At 37.3% G+C, this 25,156-nt stretch overlaps 2 protein-coding genes across 24 annotated transcripts in view; one reads left to right on the top strand and one right to left on the bottom strand.

Moving 5' to 3' along the window:
- The window catches only part of LOC106884027 (nischarin), a 71,549-nt gene extending 56,276 nt beyond the window's left edge, over positions 1-15,273 (top strand). For 12 of the 22 annotated variants that reach the window (XM_014935210.3, XM_014935220.3, XM_089349907.1 and 9 more), the window contains 3 exons: positions 6,234-6,436; positions 10,882-10,964; positions 11,861-15,115. In XM_014935210.3, the coding sequence (XP_014790696.2) occupies positions 6,234-6,436; positions 10,882-10,964; positions 11,861-14,408 (2,834 nt within the window). In that variant the 3' untranslated portion in view covers positions 14,409-15,115. Of the gene's footprint in view, positions 1-6,233; positions 6,437-10,881; positions 10,965-11,860 lie in introns of all 22 variants that reach the window. The other 10 variants (XM_014935231.3, XM_089349915.1, XM_089349917.1 and 7 more) reach the window with 2 other exon arrangements.
- Positions 15,274-23,927: 8,654 nt separating this feature from the next.
- LOC106883996 (phospholipid phosphatase-related protein type 1) overlaps positions 23,928-25,156 on the bottom strand; it is a 212,906-nt gene continuing 211,677 nt past the window's right edge. Inside the window, exon 9 of one of the 2 annotated variants that reach the window (XM_089349933.1) lies at positions 23,928-24,109. In XM_089349933.1, coding sequence (XP_089206059.1) covers positions 24,068-24,109 — 42 coding nt within the window. In that variant the 3' untranslated portion in view covers positions 23,928-24,067. The remainder of the gene's footprint in view (positions 24,110-25,156) is intronic. The other variant, XM_089349932.1, reaches the window with a different exon arrangement.

A 25,156-nucleotide genomic window follows, 5' to 3' on the forward strand; every position in this document is an offset into this window, starting at 1 on the left:
ACTTCACAGAGCGTACTGGATGCATTTTTTTTTTTTTTTTTTAAATTTTTTTTTTTTATGTAGCATCATATATATATATATATATATATATATGTATATCATCATCGTTTAACGTCCGCTTTCCATGCTAGCATGGGTTGGACGATTTGACTGAGGACTGGCGAACCAGATGGCTGCACCAGGCTTCAATCTGATCTGGCAGAGTTTCTACAGCTGGATGTCCTTCCTAATGCCAACCACTCCGAGAGTGTAGTGGGTGCTTTTTACATGCCACTGGCACGAGGGCCAGCCTGGCGGCACTGGCAACGGCAATACTCAAATGGTGTTTTTACGTGCCACCTGCACAGGAGCCAGTCCATCAACACTGGCAACGACCTCATTTGAATGTTTTTTTCACGTGCCACCGGCACAAGTGTCCTTAAGGTGATGCATATATATATATATATATATATATATATATGTGTGTGTGTGTGTGTGTCTACCAGAATTTTCTAAGATTGAATTTATTGTTGCGATTAATAATAAATTCTTGTATATTCCATCATCTGTCTTTTATTTGCCATATATATATATATATATATATATATATATGCGTGTGTGTGTGTATACATTTTATGTGACACTGGCAACTGTGCTTTTCATGTAGCCTCATATGTGTGTGTGTGTGTGTGTGTGCCTGTCTATCTGAATTTTCTAAGATTGAATTTATTAATGCTTTAGACATAAAGACTCCTTTATCATTTGATCTGTGATTCATCAGTTTTCCTTTAAATGTGACTCGTTGAGGGCAAAATTGATCTAATTGGTTGTCATTTTCTTTTTCTCTTTTTTGTTTTCTCAAAGACAGTTGAGGAGCATGTTGTTGTTGTTGTTGTTGTTGTTGTTGTTGGTTCTTATTCATCTCAGAGTAATGTTTCTCTGTATTTGTGTGTACATGCGTGTATGTTCCAACTATTACTTAAGTTTTATTTTTGGGGGTGGGGAGTGGGCTTCTGTGTATGTGTGTGTGAGAGAGAGAGAGACTTAAGTGTTGAGTTGCTTACTTAAATACTTGTTTATCTCAACAACACACACACACACACATTCTCTCTCAGTCTCTCTCTCTTTCTCTCTCTCTCTTATCGTACTTCCCCACTTAACAGATTAAAACCATAAATATTAACATTACTCTTCTTTAAAGAAATCCGATTCTTTTCAAAGACAGATTTTTATTAACTCATCTTAGTTTAGTCAGTTTTCAACGTTTCTAATAACTATTTACTCATTGCTACTTAATTACACAAGATCATGTAATCATCATCATCATCGTCATCACACAGAACTGTTTCCCTGTTAACCAGTATTTAGTGCGTCTGAATGAATATGTCACCAGAACTCAGGTGAGTCATAGTTTCTGTTGAGTAGATGCAGTCACCTATCTGTTCCAATGTTTCCCCACCTGGCAGTTTATTTTTCTTTCAACTTTACATCTCTCTATCTCTCTCTCTCTCTCTCTCTCTCTCTCTCCAAATCCAGCCCCTTTTTAATTGCAATTCTGTCATCATCATCATCATCCCCTCTTTTGCCTCCCCCATCTCAATCGTTTCAATTTGTGTTTTTTCTAAATATTTTTGTGTTTTGTTTGTTTAATTTTAAAAATTTATTTTGTTGTTGTTGTTGTTGTTGTTGTTGTTGTTGTTGTTATTATTATTATTATTAAGGCCGAGTGCTGACAAAGTCGCTAGCATGCCATAGTGGCATTTCATCCATCTTTATGTTCGAATCCAAATTCATCCTTTCAGGGTCGATAGAATAAGTACCAGTTGAGCACAAGGGTCAATGTAATTGACTAGCCCTCACTTCCAAAATTGCTGGCATTGTGCCAAAATTTGAACCCCATCATCATCATCATCATCATCATTATTATTAATATTATTATTAAGGTGGTGAACTGGCAGAATCATTAGCATGCTGGGCAAAATACTTTGCCACATTTCGTCCAGCCTTGTGTTTAGAATTTGAACTCAGAACGTAAAGACAGACGAAATACCGCCAAGCATTTCGCCCGGTGTGCTGACGCTTCTGCCAGCTCGCTGCCTTTATCATTATAATAATAATAAATATAATAATACCAATAATAATATCATCTTAAATCAACACATATATGTGATTTATCTGATGTGTAATTGAAATGTTTTGGTTTGTGAAATTATAATTTCTAACTTCATTCCTCATCTTGTTTTGCTTGGTGCATGTGTTTCTATCTTAATTAACGAAGCTTTACACCTGTATTTTTTTTTTTTTTTCATTGTTCAAGTGTTGTCCTAAAATTGCATGCAGTGGTAAAAACAAACAACCAAACAAACAATGTTAATATTTTTCATTTCACATCTAATATAATTTGTTTCAATAACAATATTTCAGTCATTAATATCGTTCTCATATATTGGGGTCTTTCAACTAATTAATTACATTTTGTTTCTCTTTTTTTTTTTTTCTTGTTTAATTATTTAAAAAATGGTTTGTAGCTTTATTGCTGCGTTTCTTTAGCAAGGTTGTTAAAATATTTACTTTATGTTTTAGAAGGTATATGAGTACACTTTTTGCCTCTCTGCAAAAAATGTCTTGAAAAAGCCCTTTATACAAAGTTGGGTCTGAACTATTTTTCTTGACTATGTGCTGCTGAAATTGTGGTGTATCTAATATGTTTGTGTGTCTTTTATGCCATCAAATATAGTTTGTTTTTTTCTCTCTCTATTATTACATGTTATACACAGGATGTATTTCCCTGGTATCCATACATCATATATGAAACATATTCCCAATTTTTTCAACCACCAGAGTAACTTGGGACTTATGAAAGAAGATCTTTATATTACTTAGAAACAAGGGCTGACTAAAAATCTGAAACCAAGGACGGACATTTAAGACAGACTTATCAAAAGGCTTGGGACAGGTTTAGTGAAAAAGTTTGTCTTTGAGTCCTATCAAACTCCTGACCAAATAGGTTTGTGAGTCTGGGTATTCCGTCTTAATGTCACCGTCTCTAACATTTTCATTGATGTAATTGAACAGTCTGTGTTATAGTTTTATAGTTGTATGCTGTTAACTTAATGTGACAGTCTCCTGAAGGGAATAATACTACTGTTGGTTAGACCTAGGAAGCTGCACCGCTTCCTGTCGGCCTTGACACATTTCCTGTGTCCTTATGTTTACAAGGGGGAGACAAGCACCTCCACCCAGCTAAGCCTGCATCCAGAGACATGTTTCTGAGTCTTTGCTCGTCATCAGTCTGGAGTAGCATGACCTGCTAGTCGAAGATGCCTGTCAAGCTCTTGTAAACATATAATAATTCTAGTGAAATACATTCACTGATTTCAAATTTAGAAATATAACATTTCTAAATCTCTCAGAGAGATTTATGCAGCAGTGATACGATGAAGTAGTTGTATGCTGTCAACTTAATGTGACAGTCCCCTAAAGGGAATAATACTACTGTTGGTTAGACAGTAATAATACTCCTGTTGTCTCCCCCTTGTAAACATAAGGACACAGGAAATGTGTCAAGGCCGACAGGAAGCGGTACAGCTTCCTAGGTCTAACCAACAGTAGTATTATTCCCTTCAGGGGACTGTCACATTAAGTTGACAGCATACAACTACTTCATCGTATCACTGCTGCATAAATCTCTGAGAGATTTGAGACACACAGATTAATATGGGAAATAGAGGGTGAGATGGAAGGTGAAAATGAAGAAATAAAACCCTACCAAGGGGCACTAAATGGTCATTGTTGTTTAGCGCCAGGTGAACCCTAATTAAGCAGCCTAAGTGATCAAAGGCATCCTTTAAACAATCATCCCATTTTTTACTTGGACAATAATACAAGTTCCATCAGGTCGTACCAAATTCTACCATAGTTAGCATTTACATTCTTTGTTGATCAAATAAGTGTGGAATAAATTCAGCGCCTTGCCTTGAATACAGTTGTAAGGATAGGCTGAAGGCAATGGATTTTTTGTCTTTTATTATTTCAACCCTTTTGATGCCAACCTGCCTGAAACCACCTCTGGCTCAGTAGTACAAATGTCTTGTTTTCAAAAGTTCTGGATTAAAATCTTCCACCAAACCTTAGTCACAATTTATGTTCCTGACACTAGCTGAATGATAACTAAGTTATTTTACTAAGTTATTTTACTAAGTTCTCTGTTATATTTAAAACTAATTGAAAGAAACACAAGGCATCTCATCTGTAATATGGTAACGAAAGGGTTAAACCAATTAACTGGTAACTTATCTATTTAGCTAATTCAACACCTCGGTAAGGAATCTTTTTTGCTGTTGTAAGCCACAGTCAGGCTTTTTAAATTCATTAAAACAGATTGTTTGTGTTCACTTGTTTGTTTGTATTTTTTTTACCAAGCTGAATTTAAAGATTGCCAGCATGGAATGAATTATTTTAAATTATGAAGCTTAAGGTGAGCAGGCTAACGACCACACAGAATTGATTGGTCATTAAACTAATTGCTTTGGTTTGCATGGTTAAACAACAAAGACTTCACTCCAATTTCACTTCAGTTGGTTGGTTCAATGATTGGAAGAGCAACATCCAGTTTTAAAAACAAGTAAACCATTCCGACCAAGCAAGTGTGGGGAAATTAATGTAGAAGGGATAAAAACAAACAGCATATATAAAATGACAATACTGTAGGGGGCTGGTAGATATTTTAGGTAATGAAGATCATATTGCTAGATATATATATATGTTAGGATGTTGTGACCTTTGAATTGTCTCCTATACTGGTGAGACTACTGCAGCCAATGTTTGAACATCTCTTGGTGTCTACAAGAATGTGATTCTGAAGAGTTAGAGTTTTAAAGAGGTAGGATTGGGCAAAGTGAGACATGGTAGGGGTGAAGGGAGGGGAAAAGCACGTGTCAAGGAGGATTGAGTAAAAGCCATACGTAGCTAATTGGTTTAGAAGAAAGTAGAAGCTGTTATTACTAGCAGTAGAGGGGTCAGAGAGAAGAAACAGGAAGAGTATATAGCTAGTTCCGAAGAGAGTAGAGGCTGTTATTGTAGAACTAGAAGTGACAGAGAGAGAGGAATCAGGAGTATGCAGCTAACTGGTTCAGAAGAGAGTAGAGGCTGTTATTGTGGAAGTAGAGGGGACAGGGAGGGCACAGCATGTCTGTAAGCCAGTGGCTGAAGTATGTTTGCTGAGTGATTGATTGCTAATAAGACTGGGTGGTTTGCTTTTGGATGTGGTCTATCTATCAGTGTCTGTATGTGCATGTGTGTGTATGTATAGAGGCAAAACTGTCCCATAGATGTGCCTGAAAACTCAAATATTTCTCCTGTGTGGATCTTACTTTAGGTTCCCATTGGGTCCAGTAACTGACCAAGGCAGGAATATTTGTGTTTTCTGATTACCCTATGGAAGTCGTCTTTGCAGTGCAGTTCAAGCAACATGATACATGTCAGGCCACCACAAGAGATAATTAGGTGTCGTGAGGCCCTAGAAGTATTTGGAAAGACACTGAAGGTTTTAGTTGTGTTTGTGATTAGAAAGGGTGAAGTACGCGTCTCTTTCTTTGATCTGTGTCCTGATTGTGTATTTATGCAGCGAAAGGAGGCCTGGTTGTTGTTCCCCTGTTCATTATTCACAAGGTCTCTGTTTGTGAAAGTAGCTTATCTCTGGCATGACTTGATCAAGATGTGTGATGATAATACCTGTGTTTGTACGGTTAAAAGAGGGGTGAATGGTAAAAGCAAATTTGATAATGAGGGTTAGAAGGACTGTCGTCACACATACTGCAATGATACACTTATACAAAAAAGGTTTCCAAGCAATGAGAGACTGATGGCATCCACCTTTAATGTCTTGCTTAGGGCTCCTGCTGAGGTGGTCCTTTACTGGGTACACAGCACAGATATTAAAACCTGGCTACATGTTACCTTTCATCTGGTCTATATATTTCTTTTACCTTTAAATAAGAATTGATCATAAATTGAATGACATGAAATATGTTATATAAAGATCTTACTCTAGAGCTGCTTCTATTGCATAATTCAAATATATATATGTTTATATATATAATAACATACCTGGATACCAAGCCACACTAACACCAGAGCTGGGTGCTATAAAGGTACCCAGGGCTCTCACACACGTATTGTTTTAAATCACTTTTGTTGCTCTTGTAGACAATACTTTTTTAACTGAACCACAATCTTGTTTGAAATTTTTCCAGGATTAGATAATACTGGAAAAGGCCCAAAACCAACTCTTCTAGCTATCGCTCTCCACTCTAGTCATTTAGCTGCTCATCTTTCTCAGAACAAACCAGCAAGTGTCACAGACAATCCCCCGATTTGCTCCTCTTCGCCACTGGGCGACAGCCACCAGAGCTGCTCAGAAAGCAGTGCAAACAGTGAGCAGCAAATGGAAATCAAAGTAAGTATTCTGTGCTGCCATTTCAACTGAGAGCAAATATCAACTTATTTATTTATTTATTTACTTATTTACATTATGCATTTTGTGAACAATAGTGTTGGATTTAGGTTTTGTTTAGGCTAATCACTCATTCACTGTTTTCCTGATGGCAAGAGTCACAAAGGACTGTCTGTGCAAATCAATATAGCTCTTGAACTGTTAATTCCTCCACATTTTTTTTTCTCTCTCCATTTTTTTTTTTTTTCCTTTCTCTCTCAGTTTTTGCCCTCTTAATCCTTTCTTTCGAAGAGCATAGACTTGAAACATCAAAGACTTTTCCATTCTTCCCGAGCATTAAACTAATACGCTTGCTTGTTCCCTCACCTGTCTTCGTCTTTTGTTTTCTGTAAGTTTTGACTATATATATATATATATATATATATGAGGATATTATTATTTATAATAATACCAGTGGCTTAGCATTCATAAAAAAACCATAACGTTAAAAAATTACCAATTAATAATTAACGGTACTAACAAGCAGTACCCGCATGCTAAATATAGCAGTCAAAATGACTGTGGTTTGGTCATTTTGACTGCTATATTTAGCATGCGGGTACTGCTTGTTAGTACCATTAATTATTAACTGATATATAATCTTCATCATTTTAATGACCAGTTTTCCATGCTTGCAAGGGTCGGATGGAGTTTATTGAGGCACATATTCTATGCCTGGAAACTCTTCTTGCCACCAACCCTTCTCTGCTTCTAAGCTGGGTAATATTTCTCCATAGCCGGACAAGTTCACACAGAATCATGGAAAGGAATGATGCTCATTTACAGCAATCAAACAATGTTAAGACAAGCGCATGTGAACGCGCGCGCGTGCGCGCACACACATACACACACACACACACACACACACACACACACACACACACATGCACACGCACACACACACACAGAGGTTTCTTTCAGTTTCTGTCTACCAAATCCACTCACAAGACTTTGGTTGGTCTGGGGACTACTGTAGAAAATACTTGCCCAGATGCCACGCAGTGGGACTGAACTCAAACCTATGTGGTTGCTAAGAGAGCTTCTTAACCACACAGCTATACCTATGGTCACACCTGTACCTATTGCCACATCTATGCAAAAGAATATTTTTGCTCAAATCGACTGGTTTTATCACTGATATATGCATCTTTCACTGATGAATGATATTTATATAGTTGTGTGTGTGTTTATGTGCATATACACATGGTATATGCATGTATGTATGATGATTTTTCTCATGTTTTCATTTAGCAAATTTCACTCAAAGCATTGGTCAATTCAATCTTATAATAGAAGAGACTTTCCCAAGGCTCACCCTACTGTGGGATTGAACCTAGGTTTATCTGGTTGCAGAGGAAGCATGTTAACCACACAACAACACTGTTTTAGTTTTCAATTTTAGTCATACTATATATATAAATGGTCAAATTTACTGTCCCCTACCAATGAAACCATAAATTTTTAAACAAAGCAAAGACAGAAAGACATTTTTATAAGCTGCAGATTATCTTATAGTTGTCTCATCATCACTTAGCATCTCTTTTTCCATGTTGGTATGAGTTGAATGGTTCAAAAGGAATTGACAAATCGGGGGACTGTGCAGAGCTCCAATGTCTGCTTTGGCATGGTTTCTACAGTCGGATGCTTTTCCTAATGCCAACCACTTTACAGTGTGTGTGTGTGTGTGTGCGCAAGGTGCTTTCTTTATGGCACCAGCCTTAGTGAGGTTACCAAGTACTTGCAAGACCCCTTCGACTGATTCGGGGTGTAATATTGAAAGATGTGAATGTACGAGAGAGGGACAGGAACTGGTCTCTTAATGAAGAGATGAATACATGACTTCCTTAGCTAATGACAAAAAAAGAGAAATGGTGAGAGGGTGGGGAGGCGAACCCTTAAAGTACAAGGTGAATATGAGAGAAAGAATAGAGATAGAGGAACAGAAAGTGTTTGTGCTAGGAGGCTGCAAAAAGTGACATGATTAGAGATGGTGTACTACACAGGTAGTACAGTAATTAAGTATACATTTTTGTATTTTTCTACTTGTTAATTATGATAATTACTGTTAATTAACTGTTTCTTTGCTAACCAACACTAACCTACCTAAATTAAGTTATTAATATTTTGATTGAAATTTCATTATTTCACAAATGATAACTGAAGATTTTAATTGGTAAACCGATAGTTTATTTAGGAATTTCTTAATTTATATTTCTTATTTCTTTACTGCCCACAAGGGGCTACACACAGAGGGGACAAACAAGGACAGACAAACGGATTGTCGATTTTATCGACCCCAGTGCGTAACTAGTACTTATTTAATCGACCCTGAAAGGATGAAAGGCAAAGTTGACCTTGGCGGAATTAGAACTCAGAATGTAGTGGCAGACGAAATAACACTAAGCATTTCGCACGTCTCGTTAATGTTTCTGCCAGCTCGCCACCTTAATTCATATTCTGAGTACCTGATCAATATCTACTATAATCTATAATTTTCAATTATTTTACTTCTTGCTTCCTTTAAATTGTTGATTATTTAGAAAATTAACTGAAATATTTAGGTAATGCATTGTTGTAGTTACTAGGTTCATAAAGATTCATGACTTTCATATTAGTCAATTTGATCTACATCGTTGCAAGAAGGATTGGTTATGAGCACCAGAGGGATTTGTCATTGTGTGTTACTTCTGTGCATGTGTGCTATCATGACTGAGATGCTTTTCAAGTATCAGTCTTTCTGGGGTAGGGTGAGTTTGTTGGAACACAACTTCATGGCCCAATAAATAACTGTAGCACAAGTGTTAGTTTCAGCACTTCACTTGATCCATTGACATAACTGCAATATTGGTGAAGTGTAGCGCTTTGTCATTTTTTTCTACTTTATGATTATAGCAATGAGCCTTTGAATGGCAAGGGGAAACTTTTGATTCATCGATGGTGTGATGCAGACAATGGTAGCTGAGGGTCATTAGTATTTGGAATATGGTGGGTACGAATAAAATGGATTCATATCTGGGGTTCTCTAAAGCAATACAGCTTTTGGTCAGCTTCTCAGTGTTTAGTGTTGCATGGTTTATTTAAGTCTTGTACAGGAGGAATTTGATTCTTTAGTTCAGACCAATAAGATACATCTTATTCTGGATAGTATACAGATGTTGGATTAAAAGGAGATTGTATCAGGTACCTGATTGAATAGACACACACACACACACAGAAGAAGAGGCAGAGACAAGTAAATAGATAGAGAGAAGAGAAAGCATTATTTCAGATGAATTACTGCAGCAATTATCAGTAAATTTACAGTTAGTTTTCTAGTTGTTGTTAGGGTGTTACTTTAGATTGGTTAACTGTGTGCTTTTTTTTAAACTTCTAATATCACAGTCTCAGTTGATGCAATTCTGTAAACGTACCTCTCTAAGCATTTGTATTACTACATCTGATGATGTACCTATTTAAACGTGTGTGACACTGTGTCAGCTGATGTGCATTTTAAAAGCCTCTGTGTCAGCAAACGTACCTCTTTAACTGTAACTAAGTATTATGAGGTCACAAACATCATTAATTGATGGACAAGTGATATATCCCTTAGTGATAACATCCTACTGAAGGCATATGATCAACCTCAGTAGCTGTAATAACCTACTGTACCACTGTCCATTTAACATCTGATGGCAGATGTGATGTATCACAGTGAATGCCACATCTTACTCTGGAGGTGTGATGTACCTCATTGTTACAGAACATTATGGTTCTATACATTATTTACATTATTTACATTTGACAGATATTTGTCCTCATCTTGTTTGTTGTTAACACTACGTTTCGGCTGATATACCCTCCAGCCTTCATCAGGTGTCTTGGGGAAGTTTCAAACCTGGGTTCTCATTCCTAAGGTATTTTTTGATGTTGTTATTATTATTATTATTATTATTATTATTATTATTATTATCATCATCATCATCATCAGTGTTCAGGTCACTTCTTGGAATCGAACTCGGAATCTTGGGGTTAGTAGCCTGCGCTCTTAACTACTACGTCATATGCCCGTGGGCATAATATAATAATAATAATAATAATAACATCATAAAATACTTTAGGGGTGAGAACCCAGGTTCGAAATTTCACCAAGACACCTGATGAAGGCTGGAGGATATATCAGCCGAAATGAAACGTGTTAACATTAAACAAGATGAGGACAAATATCCGTCAAATGTAAATAGTGTACAGAATTCCTCATCTCTTAAACATAGAACTGTATTCTGGTTCTAATATGTTATTTTGGATAGGCAATGAATTAGTCATGATGATTACTTACAGAAGATGGCATAAAATATAATTATGTTTCATTTATCAATGTTGTTTTTATTGTAAACTAAATATGTTTATTGTTGTTGTTGTTGTATTAATAGAGAGACAACAGTAACTCCAGCTGTGAACTGGACTGCATTCAGAACCCTTCACCACCAAATTATCCGCAGGTGAAACAACATCTGTAAGTGAACTCTTTGAATGAATGAATACACACACACGCACACACACACACTTGTTTATATATATATATATATACACACATATATATATATAAATATATATATTTATGTTAATATCAAGCAGTGAGACTGAGTGCTCAACACTGCATCAGTGGGCAAACATTCTTTATTTGTGGGTTAGCATATCGCCTTGATATGTGTATATATTTGTTTATTCTCAAATCTCGTGATCTCACATGACCTCGTCTTTTCATCCAAGATGGCGATGAGCACCAGTCTCCCATGTGGCAGGCTTGATAATTGTTGACATTTCTCTCCACATGAAACCAATGGTAGCTTTGTTAACCCACAAATCAAGTGTGCATGTGTATATATATATATATATATATATATATATATATAATGTGTGTGTGTGTGTGTATATAGATAGATAGATATGGTGTTTTTTTCTCTCTTCTTATGCCTATATTTTTGAAATGCTTCTCTTTTTCTTTCTTTATCCCTCCCCCCTCTCTCTCTCTCTTTCTGCTGCATGCCACTTTTTCTCTCACACACACTCTCTCTCTCTCACACTTGCTCTCTGTTAAGTGTCATGGCCACTGTCTTCCTATAAAATAAAGACTTCAGAGTTCTGTCTTTGCAGTTTCGTTCCATGTATTATTCTGTTAAATCTAGTTCTCCCCCATAGAATACATGTGAGAGTACCAAAAAAAAATCTTTGAGTTAAATATGTTCAACTATTGCATCTCTTAACCCTACACAGACTCTTGTATCTTTTGTTTACCATTTCATTTTGAAACACATTGAGGGAGATAGAAACACATTCTCCCTCATGTGCACCCCCCACCCCTTTGCTTTTATTTATACCTGTACTAATTCTGTTTTATTTCTTTCTCAGACAACGGCCGAAAGATTTTCCCCAAGAGGTCAAAAGCTATGTTTTCAAATTTGAACATCTTCCTTCTGTACTGAACTGTAATTTCTGTACAAAGTTGATTTCAAATTTGACTGGTTCCAACGAGACAAAGCGGAAAGGAGAAATCTGCGAGTACGTTGAATACTTGTTCTGGAGCTACGCTGTCCAGTACACACACCCAACCATTATGAACCCTACTTGTGTTGTACTTACTCAGAAACACATTTTCATCCAACACTTTGATGGTTACAGCCAGGATTTTCCAGGAGTTCCTCATACTACAACATATTACATTCTTCCTTTGTGTAACATTCAACGAATTCTTATCAGCCACAATGTTGTTCAACTCGAAGAATCTTTTGTTGGTCCCAGCGGGATTTTCCTTCTCTACCAAGTTGAATCTCCTCAAATTAAAACCTTTACCGATATTTTGAAAAAATGCTACCAAAACAACACTGATCAAGAAGTTCCCAAAATTATTGATATTTCAGGACAGCTTTATTTTTCAGATTTGATTGAGAATGTGGAAACAAAAGAAGGTTTGTATTCTTCAGAAATAACATTTACTGCCATTGTTATTTATGATGCCACGTGGCATACTTTGGCTGTATCTGAGAATTATTTGTACCTCGTGGAAACAGAAGATTTCTTTTTTAACACGGACTGTTTTGTCAGTGAGAATCCTGACTCCGATGCTGTCGAGAAGAATAACAAACATTCAATTCTTAAATACTACCCTATCATGGCAGGTGGAAATGTAAGCTTTAAATGGTGTCCAAATGGCAGCAAACAACTTCGTTTTCCAGAGATTCTGAATAATGTCAGATATGAACTTCATCCGCTATCAATGGAATTCAATTGCCAAGGGAAAACGGAATGTCTTGCTCTACATTTTCTTAGTGCAAAAACACGGGATGAGTATTTAGAAAAATTCACAAGTCTTCGAGCACTGAATGTCAATAGATTGTCTTTAGCTGCACGCCAGGAACCCGAAGGAGCTAATGAAGATAATGATGTTGAATGTAAGAAATTGCTTGTAACTAACGATGACATAGTTTTAACCAAAGATTGCCTTACAATAAATCACAGTTCCAGCTTGACCGTTTCCTCTCCAAATTCATCTAGTTCCCTAAAAACCCCTGTCAGTGTGCAGGATGTAAGAAGACCAAGTTTCACAATGCCATGTGAAGAACAACTGACTTACCTAACACAGTGTAACTTGACGTACAAATTAGTCAAGTCTCGATCTCCTTGCTTAGAAAGTATCGGGAAAATGAATGGTTACGAACTGATACAGTTTTTTCATACGAATTTTGCTCACATAGGCTTTGAGAATGAGGAGATGATGTATGTTGTTTGGGCAGATGTTGTTCCTTACAGAAACCCAGATCAAGAAATTCTATCGTTAGTAGTTCTCACCTCCAGGGCAGTCTATTGTATTTCTGATACGAAAGTGAAATTACCACCTAAATCCAAGCACACATGGATGACACACTATCGTCACAAATCAGACTCAGCCATTGACGATCATCTGATACAAGGAAAATCTGAGGACAGCCATTGTTCTGGTATCCTACACAAAGGCGGATTCCAGCATTCTCAACTTCCTCGAGCATTTATTACCATTCCTCTGTCTCAGCTGGTCCAGGTTAACATAGGTATGTTTAACCAATGTTTACGCTTTACTGGACCATCAGATGACTTAGTTTGTACTGTTGTTACTCGTGATTGTGCAACTACCGAAATTTTTCTACAGGTGACTTTCTCCGTTCTCTCTTCAAATGTTGTTACTTCTGCCGACACACCTTCAGATTCTGAGATGGATTTCTACAGCCTTGTCACAAAATCTCGTTCTGCTACAGAAGGAAGTGAATACATCCATCCCAGCAAGGTCCGCTTTTGTTACCCTGGTGAAGAAACAATTTCAGACATTTTGTATATAATCTCTGATATCTCAAGGGAACAGGTCCTGCTAAACCTCAAAACTCCTTACCTTATATGGATTTACATTCTGGGATTCCAAATCCCTATGGAAGCTAGTGTATCTGAAGCAGTTGATAAAGCTATCCCTCGAACTGTCATCTTAACGAACCGACACATCTGCCTTGTTGCCGAGGATTTGGTTAGCTACCCTCTTCCAGATTTTGCTCGGGGGTTGCCTGACAAGCCACGCCATCGCATTCTGGACGTACGTAAAATTGAATACCTAAAGCGGATACTTGTCGATTCCGAACCTCTTAAATGTTTAACACTTGTGTTCTCGGACGAAGACGATGAAATAGATGTTGATGCCTCTTTCGAATATTACAGTCCCAAAGAAGAACTGCAGGGCCGTGTGTCCCCTCCTGAAATTAGTGTGAGACTTCTGTTTCAGAAAGGTAAAGAAGAGGAGAAATTACTGCAGATGCTGAAGCGACAATGGGCTGAGATCCATTCTTCTGCCGAGCTCCCTGTTCACACAACAACTTGGCTTAAACAGGATATATACTCCACTTCCCAAGGATCAACAGGATGCCATACACTCTCTTAGCACAAACGTGGTGGTGACCATACAACTTCCTTTTTTTTCATGCAGTATGTTACAGCATCAGCGTCCTGAGAGAGTCAGGACAACCGCACGCTGACCCGGATTAAGAAGGCCACTCAACAATTAACACTGCTTTGAGATTAACATGATCATGACCCAATGTTTTGAGACTAACAGATTCAAACCATAGATTTTTTTTAACAAAAAGCATGTCAGGCATTAAACCTAAACTACAGCTACGTGTGTGAGGTGTTGTACTCTCTTTTCTGTGTTATCGTTTAAAAAAAAGAAACCCCCCCAAAAAAAACGGGAACCCCACCCTTCCCTCCCCTGCCATGCCTCCTTAATTTATAATTTCAGATTTGTGTTATTCCTTGTCTTTCACAGAACCAATTCTAAAATACTTTGACGAATACTCTGAGTACCTATGCACCGATACTGCAAGTGTTCCGGAGCAACATCTAAACTCCTAAGTGGCACAAATGCCTCTATGAATGGCATGAACATCACAGCATTGCATTTCCCATTCTTTTATAAATTTTGAGGTCTTGTATTTTGCTAAGAACTCACTTCTGTAATCATTAGTGAATTACTTGCTTGAGTTAACAACTTTTTTTTTTAATTATTTATTTATTTATTTTATTCTGAAAAGGAATAAACTTGGCCCAGAGTTTTTGAAGGCTACTGTTGGGTGAGACTGGAACACTTAATGTCAGGTTGGATGTGTTAATAGGCTAATTGGTAAACTGTAATCAATTCTTTCTAATTTTAGCACAAGGCCGGCAATTTTGAGGGTAGGGGCAATTTGAAATACACTCGCCCTATTATTGGACTGATATGTATTTTACCAACTTCCAAAAGGATGAAACGCAAAGTTGACTGACCTCAGTGGAGTTTGAACTCAGAATGTAAAGAGCCAGAAGAGATGCTGCAAAGCATTTTGTCTGACACACCAATGCTTCTGCCAACCCACCACTTTGAGCTGTACCAGTAATAGTGTATGTCAGTGGGGGCCTATTGGAAGGTTGACCAGTTCCCAGGTCAACATGTCTGTTTAATATTTTTGTCATTGTTAACAGTTTGATGCTCTAAATCAGTGGCTCCCAAAGTGGGAATACTGCCCCCTTGGGGAGGTATTGCAAAGGTCCAGGGGTACATTGAAGAAAAGTGAAGTGATAATGGGGTGGCCAAAAGAGGGGTGATGGGTCTAAAAACAACAAAATTATGGGTTAAAGTTTTATTTGTGAAATACTGTTGTTGAACTTCCTGCAGAAAGTGGTCAGGGTTTGTGGTGGTGAGTTGTGGAATGGGATTGGGGGGGGGGGGGGGGGGGGCTACGAATGTGGCCAGGGGGGCAGCATCCCCAAAATGTTTGGGAACCTCTGCTCTAAATTGTTGCATCACTTTGTGAAGTTTTGTTTGAGTCAGTAACATGTCAGCTGTGAGTGGAATAACCTTTTATATGTGTTTTCATGGAATATGTAAATATGCGTGTGTGTATATATATTCGTGTGTGTGTGTGTGTTTGTTTTTATATATTTATGTGTATGTGAGTATGTGTATATTTGCATACACACGTGATCTGTGGTCAACGACTGGGAAGTACATCCTGCTGTAAAAATTGTTTCTATAATGTACTTAATATTACACATTTCAAAATCCAGCTTACCCATGCTATCTGGGAAAATGGATATAAAACTATGTGTGTGTGTGTGTGTGTGTAAATATTGTAATATATATATGTATTTATATATATATATATGTATGTATATAAATGGTACATTTTATTGTTATATAAATGTTATGTCATGAGAGTACTTGATATTTTAAGATAAAGAACTAAAACATCTATATATACTGGAAATAGCAAAATCTATACAGCTATACACACCTGCACTCACATGTATACATGTGTGTGTGTGATGTATATATATATGTATACACGCACACATGTACACACAATATTTAATTAGTCAGAAGAGGAATAAGATACAGATACCTGGAGAAACATTTTTGCTTTGTTCTTTTTTTTTCTAAAAAAAACATCTTTAAAACCCCAACCCGGCCCCACTTTCAAAATGTCACCATTAAGGGTTTGTCATGTTTTCTTATTAGTTCCTTATGTTTTGTTTAAAACAGTAAATTTCCTTGGTCCATTGCTGTTTCAGCAGAGGCGTGGTTTATTTTCTGAATGAAAAATTCCGGTTAATGTTATTATTGGTTTTATTTGTTATTGTGAATCCTAGAAATGATGTTGTCTGTTACCTATTTCTTTTCACTTTACTTAAAACATTGATAGAATTCAGAAATTTGTTCCAAAGAAAAACTTGGACTTATGAAGAGTACCTGGGGAATCATTGACAGTCACCACGATAACTGTATCATTGAGGAAAATGAGGATGGAGCTAAGATATTTATTGTTCTAGTAGTTCTCCCCCATTTTTTAGCTACGGACCCCTTTGATTCCCATTTTACTTGGGTGGACTCTCAGAGCCATTCAGTGTTCAAAAAATCCTGTAATATTTTCATAATTAAATATTATTACAAATTGTATCGAAAAAATCGTTAAAATATTTTGTACATTGTAGGAGTATGACCAATTTATTCCGCATAAATTTTAACAAAATCTCATATGGACCCATCTACCCCAGTGTCAAATTGGCCCCAGTTGAGAACTGCAGTTCTAGACAAGACAAAGTAACAAAACTGTTGTTTTTTATTTGTTGGGTTTCAAGGAAGGGGCAGTGCCCACAGTCTTTGCATCCTTTCTGATATAGGTGTGACTAAGGCCATTAATATTCTCCTTGAACACTGTCGGCATCTGTGTGAAAGGCATAAGCTGGGAGGTACTTCCAGATGGCCACCAACACTCTGGACAGGACTGTTTGCAGTGATTAATGTAGGAGGCCTGAGTGAGGGGTTTAGATATATCAAGGGTAAGGAGGGTGGTGGGGTGAATAAGGACAACTGGCTTGGAAATGTTTGAGTGAAGATAGTACGAGCCTACTTATTTGTGAGGAGTAGTGCGCCTATGAGCTGAGGATGGAGTCTTTGAGGGACTTTATGGCAGTCAAACCATGAAAGCTTTTCTGGATGTGTTACAGCAGCACTGTCTCAGATATGAGAACAATACTCATAATGTGAAGTATCTAGTTTAAATATTTAAAGCCATAAAATAATTGTGATGGCAAGGATGTATATCACAAAATGGGCAGCATATTTGATATTTCAGAGAATTTTTTTTTTTGTGCAAATTCTCTATTTCTTTAACATGGATCATTATTAATAGTCTATACTTAGCTATAATAGGTGCTCTGTAAGTTTAGGCTTAGCTTTAATAGCTGTTATGTAAGAGGGTTAGTGCAGACTTGTACTATTGTAAAACTTAAAATTAATATAATAAACATTAAATATATAAAACACAATTGTATATGTAAACCTGAAGACAAAAAACGAATTTTCTTTTTTCATAATATTTCTTGATATTTCTGCCTCATGTACCCCACCCAAACCACACACAGACAGTCTTCTAATAGTGGAAAAGATATACATCTCAGCAGAAATTTAAATTAAATTAAAATTAAAACTAAAACATATACTCTCTATAAAATGAAAAAGCTAGTAATAAGCAACTTAAATGTCTGTATGTGCATTTGTGTGTATATAGGATTGTGTGGGAAAATGAAAATTAAATGAATAAACAAATTATATAAGTATGTGTGTTTATGTATATATCTGTGTATGTATATATGTGCACACTTACATGCAATTAGCCCAGGAGTGTTCCAGCCTCAACATACATTATTAATACCAGTTCAACTATGTGTGGGTTGTAGGCTTCATTGACTGCCTGGTTTAGCACCCTCACCTGGCACTTGGATGCCTTCAGTGAAGTCCACTCTATTACTAACACAATCCATGCCTCTAGTCTGAGGATAGCTCCCTTTCTCCTACGATTCCAAGGGATCCAGTAAGGTATCCTTGTCATTGCTCCTTCCTCCTCGCTAAAAGTTTAATAAAAAAGTGTCCTGTGTTTGAAGGTCGTGCTTCAACATTGTCTTAGCCATATTGGTTAAAATGCTACTAAAGAACATAAGTAAATTTATGAAACAAGGTGGAATGAACACAAATTTCAACAATTGTTTCTATGCATTAGTAATGGCTGTTAGTTACTGACCTTTCCATATCATACATATAATTATATAGATATGATCCAGCAACAGCCCTGTTCTTATACATACTTAGATATATATATATATATATATATATATATATATATCAGCATCACCATAGTTCAATGTCCATTTTTCCATGTTTGCATAGGTCAGGTCATGCTGAAGTAGATTTTCTACAAGTTAATGCCATCACCAACCCTCTCCAGTTTCCAAAGCCAGGTAATATTTCCCCTTTGGCATGTTTTACATGAAAGACCGGAAACAAATGACATTGCTTGCAAGCTGGTGATGTTTATTTGCAATCATCACATGACATCAAGGCAATGGCACACACACACACACATGGCAGGCCTCTTAGTTTCCATCTACCAAATCCACTGATATGGTTTTGGTCAACCTGGGGCTATAGTAGAAGAATCTTGCCCAAGGTGGCATGCAATGGGACTGAACCTGAGACCATTTGGTTGGGGAGCAAGCTTCTTAACCACAGCCACCTGTGTACCCCAGCTCTCTCTTCCTATGTATGTATGTGTGTATATATGTATATGTGTGTGTGCATATATATATATGTGTGTGTGTGTCTATATATCATCATCATCATCATTTAACGTCCGCTTTAGCATGGGTTGGACGATTTGACTGGGGACTGGTGAAGCGGATGGCTACACCAGACTCCAATCTGATTTGGCAGAGTTTCTACAGCTGGATGCCCTTCCTAACGCCAACCACTCCAAGAGTGTAGTGGGTGCTTTTTATGTACCACCGGCACGAGGGCCAGTCTGACGGTACTGGTAATGGCCACGCTCAAATGGTGTTTTCTATGTGCCACCTGCATAGCAGTCAAGGTTAGTTAAGTATATTGTTTGTTTTCTGAACAGACCTATGAAATCATTTATGTTCCTTATTTCTAATTCCTCAATTTGTTGTTGTTATTGTTGCTGTTGTTAATGGTATTGTTTCTGTTGTTGTTGTTGAACTCAGACAATCGTTGGTTGTGAATGTTATTGCAAGTATCCCCATTCTATTGACTCAGTTAAGAAGTTAAATGCAGCAAAACTAGCTTGTGTCATTATTTTATCGAACCATCTGGTTGGATGTCTGAACAAAACCACTTCTCATCTATGTAATCCCTGTTTAACTTAGACATATTAGCATATACAAGCACTCTACACACTTCCAACATAAAAGTGTTAATTATCGCGTTTATGGTTTTGTACTAAAACATAAAGAAAAGTCCATATATATATATTGTGAGTCCTTCTCAGTTTCCCTTTTGGTAGACAACTATATACATGGAGTGTATTTACTGGTTATTTGTAGTGCAAATTAAATTTAAATCACACTGGGCCTCACAGAGGCGAGGGACGAGGTGGCAAAGCATGATCTTTGAATGTTGGGCTTTTCTGAGGTGATGACAAGTGACCGAGATCTTTGGTGATATGCTGCTCTTGAGAAGACTCGGCAAGCCAAGTGAATTTGTTGTCATGGCCATTGCCGGTGTCATGTAAATGGCACCGGTTCTGGTGGCACATTAAAAGTACCCATTACAGTCTTGGAGTGGTTTGCATTAGGAAGGGCATACATGCAAAATCAGACTAGATTCTGGTACAGCTCTCTGGCTTACCAGTTCCAGTCAAACCATCTACCACATGCTAGCATGGAAAGCGCATGTTAGCTGACGATGATGATATATATATACACACACACACACACACACACACACACACACACACACACACACACACACACACACAAACGTGGGGAGAGGGGGAAAAGCATATAACTTAATGGTTAGTGTTGCACTCGTGATTACAAGATTGCGGTTTCACTTCCTGAACTGGTGGTACGTTGCGTTCTTCAGCAAAACACTTTGTTTCATATTGCTCCAGTCTGCTCAGCTGTAAATGGGTGACAACCCTGTAACAGACTGATGTTCCAAGGGGGGATGCTGGCCTGCCTGCCTGCCTGCCTGGCCAGTGGGGTGGCATCATTCGAAAGCTACACCAATGTAAGGAAGCATATTGTGACCCGTATAACATCTGATAGTCTGGTCAAGACAGTGATAGATGTGTACATAAATATATATGTGTGTATATATGTATGTATGTGTGTGTTTGTGTGTATATATATATGTTTGTGTGTGTATATATATATGTTTGTGTGTATATATATGTTTGTGTGTATATATATATGTTTGTGTGTGTGTATATATATGTGTGTGTGTGTGTATATATGTGTGTGTGTGTATATATGCGTGTGTGTGTGTAATGAAATAGTTTAAGTGCCATGCACTAAACTGTTGGCCCTTGAGTCACTTTGTAACTTCAACTAATCAAAAATAATAAAACAATTTCTATATACTCATGGTTTGAGTTCTATTTTCCTCCCTGTTTCTATTACTGAACCTGTGCATATGTATTTGGTGTGATTTAAACTTGATTTGCATTACAAATAATCAGTATTTTTTAAACTCCATGTCTATTCCTGTATATCCAGAGGGAAACAGTGAAAACGACTTACAATGTCCGAGTGTCATTTGGTTGGACTCCACAGTTATGTAGACCTCAGAGGACAAACAGAAAGCAAAACAAAATGGTCTGCTAGTATAAACTAACAGCACCTTCATCTTCACACATCACATGTGAATCGCATAATTTAGTAGTCACATGACCACCAAACAGTTAGACCCGTAGTGCTCAACTGTTTTATACTTACGGATCCTTTTAATTCCTATTTTACTCTACTGACCTCCCATAGCCATTCAATGTTTTTAAAAAAAGACCTGATGTATATTTATAATTGAATATTACTCTTTACTCTTTTACTTGTTTCAGTCATTTGATTGCGGCCATGCTGGAGCACTGCCTTTAGTCGAGCAACTTATTCTTTGTAAGCCTAATACTTATTCTATTGGTCTCTTCTGCTGAACCGCTAAGTGACGGGGACATAAACACACCAGCATCAGTTGTCAAGCGATGCTAGGGAGACAAACATAGACACACAAACACACACACACATATATATACATATATACGACGGGCTTCTTTCAGTTTTTGCCTACCAAATCCACTCACAAGGCTTTGGTCGGCCTGAGGCTATAGTAGAAGACACTCGCCCAAGATGCCACGCAGTGGGACTGAACCCGGAACCATGTGGTTGGTAAGCAAGCTACTTACCACACAGCCACTCCTGCGCCCATTGTTAGGAATTGTATTAAAACATTGTTAAAATATTTGGTGTATTGTAGCATATAAATTCTCTGGACCACTAAAGGTCATATTAACCCTTGTTGAGTTAGGCTATTCTCTAGCTGTTTTATATGCATATCTCATAGTGTAATATAAATGTTTATCCCATTAACCATTTATATATAACTTGTAGCACTAAGTCATGGCTTTCTCTCTTTCTCTCTCTTTCTCTCTCTCTTTCTCTCTCTCTTTCTCTCTCTGCAAGAATACGTATTCTGAACTTAGTACATGTGTAGAATGTATTTTATTTTTGGAATTAGGCTTCATTTTTCAATCATTCTGTGTGTGTGTGTTAGTCTTCCTACTCTGATTCTTCTGAGGTTGATATACTACACCTTACATACTGAATGCAAGAGAGAGTGTATGTGTGTGTGTGTGTGTGTGTCCAGCCAGGTAAAAGACTACACCACAGTTAGTAGTCTTCCACCTGGCCAGCTCGTGTCAAACTGTCCAACCCATGCCAGCATGGAAGATGGACGTTAAATGATGATGATGTGTGTATGTGTACATGCACATACAGCCACTGTGGCATTTGACACATAATGATGCTTGCTTACTAAATGGTTCTGTATGTTAAAATATATTTCATGTTTAAGACTTTGCAATATTCTTCAGAAGATGATTTATACTTCAAATATTAAATATACTTTCAAATCGTAGGTGTACGTATGTCACACATAAACCTGGATATAGACAAGTGGTAATGGAAAAACAGCTGGCTTTCTTAGGTTTTCACACACACACGCACACACACACACACACACACACACACACACACACACACACACACACACACACACACACACACACACACACACACACACACTCTCTCTCTCTCTCTCTCTCTCTCTCTCTCTCTCTCTCTCTCTCTCTCTCTCTCTCTCTCTCTCTCTCTCTCTCTCTCTCTCTCTCTCTCTCTCTCTCTCTCTCTCTAAAAAAATCAGCTTAGTCATAAAGTGACTTAGTCTTTATACTTACCTTTAAACACTAGCTCATATGGTTAAATACAGAGCTAGTAACTCGGGAATGACTGCAAGTCTCTCTGGTCTGCTTTATTGCTTTTGATATAGAGATACAAAGTTGAAACAGGAATAACTTTTATACTGTGACGTTCTCTCTTCTTCGTCATCTCATAAAATTTATTTCACTATTTGAATTTTTCATAGCTATTTGCCAATACAAACCATCAGTAATTTCCTCAGCGTCATGGGAATCTATACAATATCTAGTTTTACTAGATATTACATAAGTTGTTCTGGCAATAAACACCTCTTTAGTGTATTTGCTAGTTAGAACCAGCCACCCACATTTCTTTTTTGTGGTCTGTTATTTGTTTTCTGTCATTATGTCTGTTTTCTGTGCTGGAATGGGTTGGATGGCTTGACTGGAATTGGCAAGGGCAGGGGCTACACTGGATTCCATAGTCTGTATTGGCATGGTTTTTATGGCCGAATACTCTTCCTAATGCCAACCACTTTACAGAATGTACTGGATGCTTTTTTACTTGGTACCAACCTCCAAACTAATGGTTATTTTACTTGGCACCTTGGTTGTATATAAATCCCAGATATCTTAAATTATGTTGATGTACTGGGACTGAGAAATTTTGACTTTTACCATTGCCTGCAGCCATTGCACAAACCTTCCTTTCTCTCTCTCACACAGGAATATAACAACTATATACAGGGTGGCCACATGGAATATCATGTATGCTTTATTAGCAATGAAGTAGGTAATCCATTACAAATGTTCAAAGTGTTGGCCATGGAGCTCTAAACAAGAGTTTATATGGAATTTGAAATTGTGATGAACCCTCTCAAATAGCTCTTCATTGCCGTTGACTTGTTCACATGCTTCAACAATTCTTTGAAGATGTCCTTGGTCACGAATCTTTAAAGAAATCACAAGGGATTTAATGTAGCCCCAAAAGAAAAAGTCCACGGGAGTTAAATCTGGTGACCGTGGTGCCCACTCAATTGAACTGTGACACCCAAGTCATCTCCTTGGAAAATGTTCATTCAGAAAATCACAAACTTGTAATGCATAATGGAGCAGAGCTCCATCCTGCTGAAACCAGACAGGATTTCCCCTTCCAAGTGAATGCATGTGAAGCATCATCTTGTTGCCAAGCATATCCAGATACGAATCACCTGTCACAGAGCCCTCAAATTAAAATGGTCCAATTACTTGATTGTGCCAAATCCCACACCACACCATTACCTTGTCCCCACCTTGTTGATTATCTGCCTCCATCCAATGAGAATTGATTCGTGAATAATATCTGCAGTTGTGAAAAGAGATAAAAAAAGAGAATGTTAGCAATTTCATATATTGCAGGATGATGCGTAACTTTATAACCACCCTGTACATATAAATAAATACATTGTTCTACTTTTTCTCTCTGCCCATTCAGGAGGGAAAGTTTTACAAACTTCAGTGCATGCAGAATCTAATTTATAGAATCTGGTGTACACAACCAAGTGTATAAAGTTGTGTGCATACTCATACAACATTAGCAACCTTTCGCTCTGCAGTCTTCATTTCAGACCTCCTTTTCCCTTTCCTTACACAAATAGCAATGAGAATCTTTCTGTAATCTGTGTATTTTGACACTGCTTGCTGGTCCATCCAGTACCAGCCTTCAGGTGTTGAATAACCACAGTTATATATCACACAAACAGTTGTATCAGCTTGTGTTGGTCACTCCTGTCACTTGGTCATTTAGTCTTGAAATCTAATATTTGAAGGTGTGAACATTTTGATGTTCAAAGCTGTTGAGAAGTTTGGTAAAGAACATTTTTCACAACATTTCTATTGGCTATATATTTTTTCTGTAAACATTTATTTATTTCTACAAATTCTTGTAAAGAGATGACTAGAAGACATCTTTGTCTCATTCATCTCACCTCAGTTAGATTGGTGTTTTGAATATTTGTTTACTGATATGTGAAATATTTTCCACTCGGAGCTATCACAATCTTCACTTACACTACCAGATATTTAGTCCCTTGAGTGATGAGTGATGGCTTTTAAACATAACCATTACAATTCAGTGTGCCAGTCGTATATTAAAATATACATCTGTACGGGTTTTTCGTTTTTATAAGGGACATAACTCTGCAGTGACTTTTTCTCTTTCCTTAACATTGAGTCTTGGTGTTTGTTTCGTTTCGTTCCAAGTCGTTGAAAAAAAATTTTGTTGGAGAAATTCGATAAATCTATATATTAAGGATATTTTAATTCTGATTCTAATGAACCAACGTTGTTTGAATGCCCAAGGAAGGCAGGAACCATTTGGTACCCTCTTTTACTTTTTTACTTGTTTCAG

The sequence above is a fragment of the Octopus bimaculoides genome, chromosome 3 (assembly GCF_046866305.1).
Source record: "Octopus bimaculoides isolate indiv1 chromosome 3, ASM4686630v1, whole genome shotgun sequence".
Lineage (NCBI taxonomy): Eukaryota > Metazoa > Mollusca > Cephalopoda > Octopoda > Octopodidae > Octopus > Octopus bimaculoides.